Source organism: Trypanosoma grayi (assembly GCF_000691245.1).
Source record: "Trypanosoma grayi strain ANR4 Tgr_367_V1, whole genome shotgun sequence".
Classification (NCBI taxonomy): Eukaryota; Euglenozoa; class Kinetoplastea; order Trypanosomatida; family Trypanosomatidae; genus Trypanosoma; species Trypanosoma grayi.
Window position 1 is genome coordinate 2,029 of NW_008825986.1, and position 12,228 is coordinate 14,256.

Consider the following 12,228-nt stretch of genomic DNA (forward strand, 5'->3'; position numbering starts at 1 on the left):
GCACACTGTACAACTCGCTGATTCCTCCTTGTTCACCTCCTCACTCCCAGTGGTGTGAGGAGTTGTCGGTCAGAACTCACTTTTTTTTTGTTCTGCCCCTTTTGGTGCTGTTTCTCTGCTGGAAGTGGCGGGAAGGGATAGAGCGGGGACTGTATCGGTGCGCTTGCGTCTGACTGCATCCATGGGCGTCGCGGTTCACCTCACAGACATTGATTTTACGTCACGGTGTGCCCTGCAGGATTGCTACGTTATACCAGCGGGTGGGGGCGCATCGCCACCCGTTGCTGCCGATGTTGCTGAGGCGGATGCACTGCCGCAGGGACGTCTGGCGTCACCCTACTTGCTGCAGCGCCATAACGTGCAGAATCGTCTGCAGCCGCTCGCGCTTCTGTGGCGCTGCGGAGCATGTGGAAAGGAGGAGTGTGTCGCGAGGGAGGCGCTGGCTCCACCGGCTGCGCACAACCAGAACGACAGCAGCAGCAACAGAAGACGGTCCCATTCACGAGGTTCCTCCGCTTCGTCGCCGCGGCGGCACAACCCTGCGGTGTGCCCCGACTGTTACTGCTGTCCGCGCTGCAACGCTACTGCTGTGGGCATCTCGCTTACGCGTCAGCTGAAGTATGTGGCGCAGTGCTCCTACTGCCACTGGCAGCATGGCGCTGCATGTGAGGAGTTGAAGGACCTCATCGTCGCTCTGGCCTCCTCAACACCGCAGCAGCTGATGGCGCCGTACCATCGCGCAGTGAGCGAGTGGCAGCGCTCTACCAAGGAGAAGATTAAGGCGGAAGAAGAAGCGTCACTGAGTCTCTCCCGTTTGGCCATTGCAGCGCATGCCTCGAGTATTAGCGAATCTACAGCAGAATCAGGCCCGCAACTGCACCCTGCCATTGCGCTGGAGCAGCTGCGGGACTTCATACGCAAGCAACGCGAGAAGGCGTCATGTGCTTCACCGGAATTGTCATTCCATATAACGCGAGGGGAGGAGGCAGCTGCAAACCAAATAGTACACTCAGAACCAGCAACAGCCACAGCAACATCAGCAACCGATGCAGAGGAAATGCATGGAGTTCCGGTTTTGCAATACAACAGTGATTTGCTGAAGAAGACAACACAGATGGAGCAGCATGGCTTCTTTCTGCCGATGGGTCATCCATTCTGGAACAGCATGGCAAGCAGTTGTAATAGCGGCAGCAGTCAAAGTGAAGAGGCTGCTGCGACAGCACCGTATCTGCTCAAACAGAACACACGACTGCCCCTACTGGCCATGCTGCTCACGTCCTCATCTGGAACTGAGACGAGTAGCGGATCGGGCTCACGCAATCACAGCAGCAGTGATGGTGGTGGTGACTCCTCCCTTTGCGTTGTGAACGGTGTGGAGCGTGACCCTTCATTTGACCGCGTTGCGCAGGATCTCCGCACGCGTAGTGGTGGGGAGCGTCGACGGCGTCCGTTGCTCCACATGCCGCTGGCGGCCGTACGTTACCTTCCTGTCCTGCTACAGCAACGCGGCCGCTGTGACGCCCCTGACGGGTCGGAGCGATACTTCACGCTGCACAATTTTGGCGACGAGCAGCTTGTTGTGCGTCGCTTCACGATTGCGTGTGAGGTGGGGGGCACCTTCACTTCGTCGCTTATCATTCCAGAAGGCGCAGGCGCCGATGCGTTTGTGACGATTCCGCCCCGCAGCAGTAGCGGCAGTGGCTCGGCGGGGGTGGAGTTTGGTGTCACGCTCCACCGCCACGGCAGTGGCAGCAGCTGTGGCGATGCGGGGGATGTGATGGTTGGTTTCATTGTGGAGGTGCTGACAATGCTGCCAGTGTGGCGCAGGACTAACTCTGCTGCTGCTGCAACGAGAAGTGGCATCGCTTCCCCTCAGCCGTTTTATGAGGACGCTGAAGAAGAAACCGCCACCGGGAGCCTGGCGAGGTGTCAGCACATTGTGGCATACGGCCTGACCATCGCCTGGTGAGGGGAAGGAGCTTATATACATGCTCACGTAACAAATTGCTTGGGCTGGAGAGAGCATGATTCCTTGCTTTTATTTGGAGTTTTTCGATTGGTTTTGCTTTATTTTATTTGTTTTTTTTTTTTTACATTGTGTGAAGTGTAGGACGGATGGATGATCCAGCGCTCTTTGTCCTCTCCTCAAGTGACAGTGGCGACGAGGAGGTGGCCGGGGATGACACTCTGCTGAGCCAATTCTCGCCAGGAAACCTGTCGGCAGATATTCCCGCCCCACGTCGTGCTGCTGTCGCTGCTGCTGCTGCTGCTGCTGCGGACAGTGTGGCGTTGTCCATGGAAGAGGTTCTCTTCGGCGACACGGCCGTGCACCGCCGTGCACCACCACCGCCGCCGCCGCCATCCGTGCGGGTTCACGATAGTGACGAGGACTCCCTTAGCAGCGGTAGGAGTGGTGGTGATGCACTGCGGGAAGGCAGCACGCATGGGATACGGTTGATGGGTACCCAGACCGAGAAAGAGGAGTTTGTGGACATGGCGGTGCTGCGGAGTATGACGTGCGCCGATGTGCGGGCGGTCCTGGAGCCTTTTTTCCAGCGGAATGAACTAGCACGGGTTCGCTTTGATCAGGCCCGCTCGCAGCTTGCGGAGGCAATGACAGAGAATGCCGGGAAGGTGAACAGGAACGTATTGGAACGGTGGCGGCGCTTAGTGAACATTTCGAATTGGGGTGACGGGACTTCAACGAGCGATGATGTCTTGTTTCCAGAAGTGTTGCTTCCGCCGGTATCGGATGTCCTTGGTGTGCCGGAAGAAAAGCCATCAACGGCAGCAGCAGCAGCAGCAGCAGTAGGAGTGGCGGAACGTCAGCTACGACCGCACCAACTGGCAGGCATCCGTTTTATATGGAGTGCCCTCGCAGAGGGGCCTGTTGGCCGAGTTCCTGCCGTCGGTTGCATCCTCGCGCACACAATGGGTCTTGGCAAGACCTGTCAGGTCGTCGTCTTTCTGCACCTCTACCTCTGCCTGCCTGGGCGGCATCGGCACCGCGTGCTGCTCGTTGTGCCCAAGTCGACGCGGTCCGGCTGGCGTGGGGAGTTTGCAGCGTGGTCGCAGTACTTCCCGCTCGCGCAGCGCGTCACGCCCGCCGTAATTGATGAGCGCGACAGCCCGAAGCGGCGCGCTGACGTGTACAGCCGCTGGCGGAAAGGAGGAGGTGTTCTCCTTGTCGGATACGAGATGCTTCTCGGCCTCACAAAGAATTCCGCTGAGATGGCTGTGCGGCGGGATTGGACGGATCTGCTTATTTGTGACGAGGCGCATAGGCTTAAGTCGGCGAGGTTGCAGATCGTCACCGCGCTGCGTGGTCTGCACCCGCTGCGGCGCCTCCTCCTCACCGGCACACCGCTGCAGAACCACCTGCAGGAGTACTGGGCCATGGTAGATTTTGCGGTGCACAAGTACTTTGAGCGGCGCCGCTTTCAGGAGTTCTTTATCAACCCCATAGAGGCCTCTGTTGACAAAAAAGCCACACCAAAGGAGGTCGCCGCGGCACGCATGAAGACGTTCACGCTGATACGAGAGCTGCGGCACTTTGTTCAGCGCGTCGATAGCGCGCCACTGCAACATGAGCTTCCGCCATTGCATGAATATGTCGTCGTCGTCCCTCTTTCGCCGATGCAGGTGCGGCTGTATAACCAGTTTCTGCGTCTCGTGCGTGTAGAGCAGGCCAAATTCAACTTTCTGCAGGCAGCGGCGTATGCCAACAAAATATCTGCTCACCCGCAGCTGCTATTTGCTTCTAATCCCGCCTCCCCGGTGAGGGATATGCTGGGTGGCAGCAGCGACAGTAGCAGTGCTAGTTCCGATGAAGGGGAAGGCGAATCGGTTCGCCGCACGGCATTTCTCGCGGCAGACAGTAAAGGATATATGGAGCTGTGTGAGTCCCCGGAGAATTACACTATGGTGCCAGAGGACGGGGCGAAGTTGTACCTCGCCATGTTGATAATCAAGGCAGCTACGCTGCGGGGCGAGAAAACGTTGCTTTTCAGTCTTTCAACGAAGCTGCTCGATCTCTTCGAGTGCATCATTGCCGAGATGAACCGTCGCTGGCAGATGGAAGGATCCTTGTCTCGTCCTATTCGCTTCTGCCGACTGGACGGTAGCAACAGCGGTGCGGAGCGGGAGGACACGCTGAATGCCTTTTGTTCCGCAAACGGTGCAGATGTATTTCTTCTGAGTATGAAGGCAGGTGGTGTTGGCATCACCATCACTGCGGCTACGCGTGTGATTCTCGCCGACAGCGGCTTCAACCCTGCCGACGACCGACAGGCGATCGGCCGCGCGTACCGCTACGGACAGACGCGTCCGGTCTTCGTGTACCGTCTCGTGTGCCACCACACCCTGGAGCACCGCATGTTCGAGCAGAAGGTGGCGAAGGAGTGGCTCTTCCACACGGTGGTGGAGGAGGCCTCGCTGAAGCGTGACGCACTTGCTGGCCTGCGGCTGCAGTCAATGTTTCAACTCCTTAGTCGCACACGGGCGGTGTCGAGTGAGGTGCCGATGCTGACAGACACGCAACGCCGTTCTACAGCGCTTCTCACTGCTGAGGATAGCGTGCTGGCGGACGTGGCAGGTCACATTCTCTACGCGGAATCCCACGCGGACTTCCTGCAGCATGACGAAATGGAGCCGTATGGCAACGAGGAGCGGGCCTTCTACGAGGAGTACCAGAAGACTGGGGTCTTTAATGTTGATGGGGGCGGCGAAGAGGATGTGCAGCGCCGCAGGCGTCAGCGTGAGGAGCACCAGCAGGATGTGGCGGGGCAGGCTAAGACACTCACGGCGTTAGTGGACGACATCATCCGTACCCGCTCGCGGGACGATCCGCAGCTGCGCCACCTGCTGCGTATGATGGGCATCACGGTGGATGAGACTGGGGCCGTCGCGGTGGCTGCTCCTGCGACATTGCTGCCGCAGCTACAACCATCATCGCCACAACAACAACAACAACGGCAAAAGGCGAAGGATGACAGCACTGGCGAAGTCGACATGGACAACGGTGATGGGCGGCACCGGAAGATGACGCGAACGGAGGCAACGTTGCGTTTGCGGCCAGTCGTGGTGGATGACTCCGAGGATGACTTGGCTCTTCTTACAGCTAAGAAAAACAACACCGTCGCACTGGTGGATCCGTCCAAATACGAGCCGTTCCGGCCTGGACGGGACTCCGCATCTGCCATTCTAATCGATGAGGAGGAAGTGTAACGCGACGAATGCGTAGAAGTCACGAAGAAGTAGGGGCAAACCAAAAATGAATGGGTGGTGGCATTCTGCTCGTTGGGTCGCGGCGTTAATGGCCCCGCAGCGTGCTGCATAACGTATTCGAGTAACCAGGAAGTGTCGTATCAAATTGGCGAGTGAGTGTGTGTGTGTGTGTGTGCGCGCATGTTCTGGCTAGGGTGATTGTCGCTGCAGCCGCAGTGCCTCTCTCTCTTTCTCTCTTTGTGGCTCTCTGTACATCTTTCCACTCGTGGTGCGCAGGAAGAGGGGCCTTGGGAGGCCTGCAGACAGTCTGTCCACAGCGCACGCAGCGGAGGAGACAAAGACGAACACACAGCAAACAAAAGAAAAGGCGAAGAAAGAATCCGAGCGAGGAAGACAAGATATAAAGTAAACTCTCTTGGAGAGACACAGCTAGAATGGCAACGCCAGAGCGCGCAAACTCTCTCGTGTCCCGCGGTGCCGATTCGCTGCAGCACTGCTTTTCGTTAATACCGCCGATGGTTCTGTGTCTCGTGCGTCATATCAACCGCGACATGGCGGAAATGACGACACCGCCGAGCATTGAGCATTGCGTGGTCGAACTGCAGTCGTACTTCCAGCCCTGTATCGACGCCAGCCGCGTAGTGGACCGCTGCCTGCCTGGCAGTCGTCTGCGGCTGCAGTTTGGCAAGGCGATGGACATCAATGCCGGTGCCAGCTCGTCGTTACTTAATGTGTACATATTCGCTGTCGACCAAGTATACTCACGGCCACGCCTGCTGGCGCACGTTGTGCGAGAGTGGCGCGCCCAGCTGGAGCGCACGAACCACGAGGTGAGCCCCTTCGTCATGCTGTACCACCAGGATCTCGTTGATGCGGCGTGTGTCAGTGCACGGCAGGCGTCAGGCGTGTATATCGCGGACGCGGCAAAGAAGCCAAATCAAAAGAAGGCCGATGCAGCAGCGGCGGCGTTAGAGCCGTACTATGAGGAGCTCAAGGCGCTCAAGTTCGCGCCACATCAGATGTGCGCATATCTGCCAAATGAGGCACCCATACGAGTTGTAGAGCGACTGCGGGCGGCATACGCCGAGCGCACCTCACGGCTCTCAACGGTGTTTGACGACTACCGTCAAAAGCAACTACGCCGTGTGTCTAACAGTGTCGCAGACGGTACCGCAACAGCGGTCTTGCGTCTGCACGAGTGCTGGCGCAAAGGGTACGACCTAGCTTTCCACTACCTGCAGTTTGGTGTGGTGGAGGATGCCATGGTGGTGTTCGCTCGGATGTTTGACCAATACTACTACCACTCGGAAGATTACGGCTTTGCGGAGCACAGGTCATCCCTTGAGAGATTAGGAAAACTTCCCAACCTGTTTGACCCTAGTGCTTTTCCTGTTGGAAAAAATGGATACCCCTCTGCGCTTCAGGACGATGCTGAACTCGTAGACGGTTTGCTCTTTATTGCAGGGTGTGAAATGCGGTGTGCACTGCTGCTTGGACGCCGTGAAACCGCCTTTGCACGGTACAAGTCGGTGCTGCAGGTGGCGAGAGAGAACTTCACAGAGGAGGGGATGACGAGGGTTTCCGACGCGTGGGGGCTTTTCTTTCTGCTGCGCTGCGCTCTCTCCGCATTGCGGCTGAACTGGGTGGTCGGAGATGCTGGCTGCAGCGGTAGCAATGGCGGTGCTGGCGTGGGTGGTGGTGTAAGCGTGAGCCTTCCGGCATCGCCTGGGCCGCGGCCGGTAGACACAAATGCCACCGCATTTCACCAACTGCCAGAAGCACAGCGCCAGTCCAGTCCGACACTCTCGGGTGCGCTGTCCGCTTCGGTAAACCAGGACTGGAGTGCCTTCGCCGCCTCGCCCGATATGCCCAGCAGTTTTTCCGCATTTCCTCTCATTGATGGTGCCAGCACAGAGAAAATAAGCCACGACGCTGTCACTGAACGGCTACAGGTGCTTTCTCAGGCAGTTGGTGTCGTGTTAGGCGGAGAGCTCTGCCGAAAGGGCGACCTTCTCGCCAGACTCACCGGCGACACGCTGGAGTACCTCATGGACCTCGCCGGTATTCTCGGTTACTGCGACACCGGCAAGATAGCGGCACCAATGACGCCCTCATCGGTGGATGCTGCTGCGTTAGGCATGCCGGAGCTTGCCACAGCGGAAGCGTATGTATCATTCTACCGCACACTCGTGGAGATGAGCGCGCTCTGTTTCTGCCCGTTAAATGACAGGCACCTGGAGCATGTGCTGTACTACAGACTTGCGCACTCATATCGCAATGCGGAGCCCAGCGTGACGGCGGAGTTGTGCCGCCAACGTCTCATTCCCTTCTTCCTCCATAATGGCTGGCTTCAGCTGCAGACCGTCATTCACTGCCTGCACGTGGAGTCGATGGACCTCGTTGTGCAGCAACGCGAGGAAAGTGGAGAGGCACTGTTGAGCAATGAAGAGGCAGTGGCGCTGAAGGAGTCGCTGCTGCATATAATTGGCGGTCTTGGCGAGTGTGGCGCGCAGCAGGAGGAACTCGCCTACCTCTGCAGGAGACAGTCACCAGTAAAGTGGTGGTGTCGATTGAAGCAAATTGACCGCAAGTTGGGCCGCTGCAGCTCAGCTACAGATGTGCCGCTCTACAGTCTCTCTGGTCTGTTGAAGGATACGCAGGTGTTTTGCGTGCACTGCAACCATCTTCTGGAAGGGGCGCGAGAGCAGGCTCATGACACATTGACAACAGGACTGCGTGCCAAAATTGGTGAGACAGTCTTACTGTGCTTCAACGCAACATCTCCTGTGGACATGATGAGGCGCCAGACGGACGAAGGGCTGAGCGACACAGGTGCCACACTCACCGCGACACTTGTGTCTAAGAAGGACTGGGGAGATGCGGACGAGCCGACGCACGTTGTGCTCGTGAGGAAAGTGGTGTCCACCTCCCATGACGAGGCGAAGCGAGAATTGCATTGGGTGTGGGAGTTCCAGCCGTGCCGCGCTGGCGATTATCGCCTTCGCTGCATTACACTCCAGCTCTCAGAAGCAACGACGCTAGTCTACGTGCCTCGCGAATCAACTACGCTTTCCGGCGGGAACCGAACCGAGTTTCTTGCTGCTTCTGCTGGTGTTGGTATTAGTGGTAGGGTGAAGGCCGCTCCGCGGTGTCTCCTATCGGTGCCGGAGCCGGACATCGGCATCAAGCTGCGTGTGGAGCCGCCAGAGGAGCCACACTGCTTCGGCGACACTCTCGCCTTCTTTGCTGTGCACGTTGAGGTTGAGCGGCCGCTTTACCTTCCACAGGGCGCCGACGCTACCTCCAGAGGCTGCAAGAACTGCACCTTTGAAACAGATGGCCCGTGGAGTCCATTTACTTCCCCTGCTGCAGCAGCGGCGTTGTCTACTGTTGGGGCAGTAAAGGGCGCACCCACGCCGCGAGATCCGCGGCACACGATAATGGAGGTAGTGCCGCTGCTGGATCCTTCCACACTGGCCCGCATCTACGTGAGCCGTCCGAGACGGCAGGCGTTGCTGCGCGGTAACGCCTTTGGCGCCTCCATTGCTTTCATGCCATCGAAGAGTATAAAGGAGTCTTCGCTAATGCCGCAGCAGCACGACGCGTCGCACCGCCGCCCTGATATTGCCGACGTCGGCGGTACGGATGGGCCGATTGCATTTGGAGATAGCATGGTGAATCTACCACTAACCCTCGTCTCCATTACAGACGAAAAGACGGGCGTGTCGACTACGATTCCGGTTGATGAGGAATTCCTCATGTCACACCTACCGCCTCTTGTGCGTGAGAGCAGCAGAAGGACTGAGAGTGTTAATCACAGCGCGGTGTCGATGCATCTCGAGGGAAGTATTCTTCCGCTGCCACGTTTCCAGTGCTGCTTCAATATATGTCTTGACGACAACGATGAAGCACAGAAACAGCAGCAGCAACAACAACATCAACAACAGTCGGTTAAAGAGAGCCGCGCTGGGCTTCTGGAGGCGACGAGCCTGCGGTGCTGGTTGCCGTTGGTGCCCATCTTCATGTCGAGTATTGATGAATGTGCGCAGGTGTCGTTGTCCTGCCAACGCAACATGGAGTCATGTACAACAAGTGTGTCTGTGCCGTTTCGGTTCGCACCGGCGTTCTCAGTTCGCTATGCCTTCAAGTGCTTTCAGAGCCGCCTCTATTGCCTCGTGCAGGTGGAAAACGTCCTCAGTAAGACGTCGCTGTGGCTGCGAGGTGCACTCCTGGATCTGCTTGAATCCGAGAGTTACTACGAGCTCGCGCGCGTCTCTTCCACACACGATCACATAATGAAGCGTGAATGGAAACCGCACGAGACGGTGCATCTCTTCTTTGAGCTGGCGCCCTCCTCTGAGCCACGCACACACGAAAAGGAGGTGCGTCACCGCGTGCGTTTGCAGCTTCTTTACTCCAATTGGGCTATTGCAGAGAAACGGCAGCCGCTTGAGTCCCACATTCTCCGTCCACTTCCATCATCTTCTAGTGGTTGTGGTGGTGGTGGTGTTGCTCCCAGTGCTACTATCAGTTCTGCAAACAGCAGCTTCGAGGTCACCGCTGGCGGTGCGTACCACTTGGTGCCGGGCAACTCGCTGTGCAACAGTCTGAGGGACGAGCCGATCTATTCTACGAAGCAACCACGTATTCGCTACGACTCTGCCCAGCTGGAATTGTTGCGTACCACATGCAACACGTTCCATGGACCAATTGGAACATTCACGTCGAAGCACTCCTGCCTTTTCAACGCCGTAATCTTTGTGGACCCGCTCAATCCTGCCAACCAGAGCGTCCGTGCGGTGGCAACAGCTGCGGCGGTGTTAAGGAGAGGCAGTGACAGTTTCATCCCCGGTGCAATTCCTATTGGGGCCTCACCAATTGATCTACCAGGTGGATTTGTCTTCCCTGTTGGCGAGCCTGTCTGCTTTTCCGTCACACTGGAGCCGCTTGCACACAACTGGCCAGATGACTGTGGCTGTGAAGAGGAGTTTTTAATAACGTTCAAAGCAGACCCCGCGGTGTGGCTCGTCACGGGGAAGCANCTGTCCATGATGGAGGATACTACTATGTTCTTCACGGCTGTTCCTGTGCCACCTATCCCTGGCACAACTGCTGAACACCACGACAGTTCTCTTTCTCCCCAGCGGGAACAGCAGCAAACACAACAACAACAGCAGCAAACACAACAGCAGCAACAGCAACAGCAACATAAGGTGTCAACTGTTACGACGCCCACTATCGAGCTCCAGTGGGCGTCACGCCGCAATTCTAGCGGGGCTGACACTGCCGCGGTGGCGATCGAAGTGGTGCAGTTCCGCACATCCATGCGTATCCAGCACTGAGGGTGGATGATGGAAGGAAACAAATGGATAGGGACATTTACTCGACGGACAGGGCTGGAATAGTGTTGTGCACCCTAAATGTGTTCATTGGCATACCCAACGGCCCATAGTAAGGCGAGAGTTCTCTTCTCTCTTCCCTTCTACCTTATTTCTCTTTTTCACTGCCACCCGCTCAATCTCTCTTTCCTTCTTTCTTTCTGATATGCTTCTTGGTATTGTGTGGAGGGCATCGGCGGGGGCATAACAAGTTGGTGCGAGGTGCGGCAAAATGTTTTGCAGGAGTTTTGTCGTCCTCGTGAGGGTGCACTCCCCACGCGGGCTGCCGTTCCAGCTGGGCGCCGACGACGCGATTGCGCGAGTGCGGCAGAAGTACGGCAGCCGTTGGTTCGGTGCCTCGCAAGAGTTCCTGCAACTCCACCCCGCCTCCGCCGAGTTTATCCCCTTCTACTATTGTCAGGGCACAATCACCGGTACCTTCCGCGGTATCATCAGCTATAGCGAAAACACAACGGACATAAATGGAAAGGCAACAAGCAGTACACGCGAAACAACAACAGCACTGCAGCCATTGAACAGCGTATTTTCGTCAAACCGGACACAGATTTACGCAGGTTACAAGTATAACATACACCATGTCCACACAGCGTTACGCCACGAAGAAAACCCGCTGCATCTGCGCAAGATGCGGTTTGTGGACACCACGAATGCGACCATTAACCTCTTTGAGCAGTCCACCAATACATTGAACGTGTTCGTCAATGAGGAAGTGAGACGGCAGGCGGAGGAGACGGCGCGGGCGATGGTTCGCTCGTATCACCCTGGGGCCTCAACCATTAGAGTAGATTTTACTGACTTGCAGATACGATTGGAAAACGTTACGCCCGTCTTTGTGTCGTGCTACGTGGTGAAGGCACAGTATGATGGGCAGATGTACACATTGTACGTCAGTGGCGCCAATGGCACAGTCAGTGGGCCTTTTCTCATCAACTCCTTGTACGTTGGGCGCCTCGCTGCGGTCGGTGCGGTGGGCCTCTCAGTGCTTCTCTGGCCTAATAAGGTGGCGGGACTTGCTTTCGGTTCCCTGTTATCAGTGCCGGTGTACTACGCTGCATTTTATGCGGCAAAGTTCTTCCCCTCGCACAGCCGCGACTACTACCGCACGCAGCGGCGGCGCATGCGTTCGAAACACGAGGACGCGGACCGAAGCGGCTTCCGCCCCGGCGTCGACTCACACCGCATCGACGAGGAATATCGGCGCTCGTCCTACTGGGACACGCACATGTTCCAGCAGGGCACGCACGGTGGCAGTGGCGGAACGGTGAAGGACCCACGCGGCTACTACGCGGCGCTCGGCCTCAGTGGGACGGAATCGGTGAACGAAATCCGCTCCGCGTACCGCAGGTTTGTACTCGTGGAGCACCCAGACGCCGGTGGGTCGACGGAGCGCATGGCGAAGTTGAACGAGGCGTATCGCGTCCTGCGCGACCCGAAGCGGCGGGCAGAGTACGACCAGTCTGCCTGAGAAATGAGTTTCACACAAAATGGCAGTGAAAAAACATTTCTGTGAGCGTGTAAAGAGGGGAGGAGGAGGGAAAAAAAGGTATTCTGAATATGAATGGAGACCATATTACTGAAGTGGGTACACTGCCACCACCACCAC

At 57.2% G+C, this 12,228-nt stretch overlaps 4 protein-coding genes across 4 annotated transcripts; all 4 read left to right on the forward strand.

Moving 5' to 3' along the window:
* Positions 1–181: 181 nt before the first annotated feature.
* DQ04_03671010 (hypothetical protein) lies at positions 182–1,969 on the forward strand (the record flags this gene model as incomplete). The annotated part of the gene is made up of 1 exon (XM_009313017.1): positions 182–1,969. The coding sequence occupies one exon, from the start codon at positions 182–184 to the stop codon at positions 1,967–1,969; it is 1,788 nt and encodes a 595-aa protein (XP_009311292.1).
* A 146-nt stretch (positions 1,970–2,115) lies between these two features.
* On the forward strand, positions 2,116–5,226 carry DQ04_03671020 (helicase-like protein; the record flags this gene model as incomplete). Its single annotated transcript, XM_009313018.1, has 1 exon — positions 2,116–5,226. One exon carries the CDS (start codon positions 2,116–2,118, stop codon positions 5,224–5,226), a length of 3,111 nt encoding a protein of 1,036 aa, XP_009311293.1.
* Positions 5,227–5,660: 434 nt separating this feature from the next.
* DQ04_03671030 (hypothetical protein) lies at positions 5,661–10,568 on the forward strand (the record flags this gene model as incomplete). Its single annotated transcript, XM_009313019.1, has 1 exon — positions 5,661–10,568. One exon carries the CDS (start codon positions 5,661–5,663, stop codon positions 10,566–10,568), a length of 4,908 nt encoding a protein of 1,635 aa, XP_009311294.1.
* A 268-nt stretch (positions 10,569–10,836) lies between these two features.
* Positions 10,837–12,090, forward strand: DQ04_03671040 (DnaJ chaperone protein; the record flags this gene model as incomplete). The annotated part of the gene is made up of 1 exon (XM_009313020.1): positions 10,837–12,090. One exon carries the CDS (start codon positions 10,837–10,839, stop codon positions 12,088–12,090), a length of 1,254 nt encoding a protein of 417 aa, XP_009311295.1.
* Between the last annotated feature and the right edge of the window lie 138 nt (positions 12,091–12,228).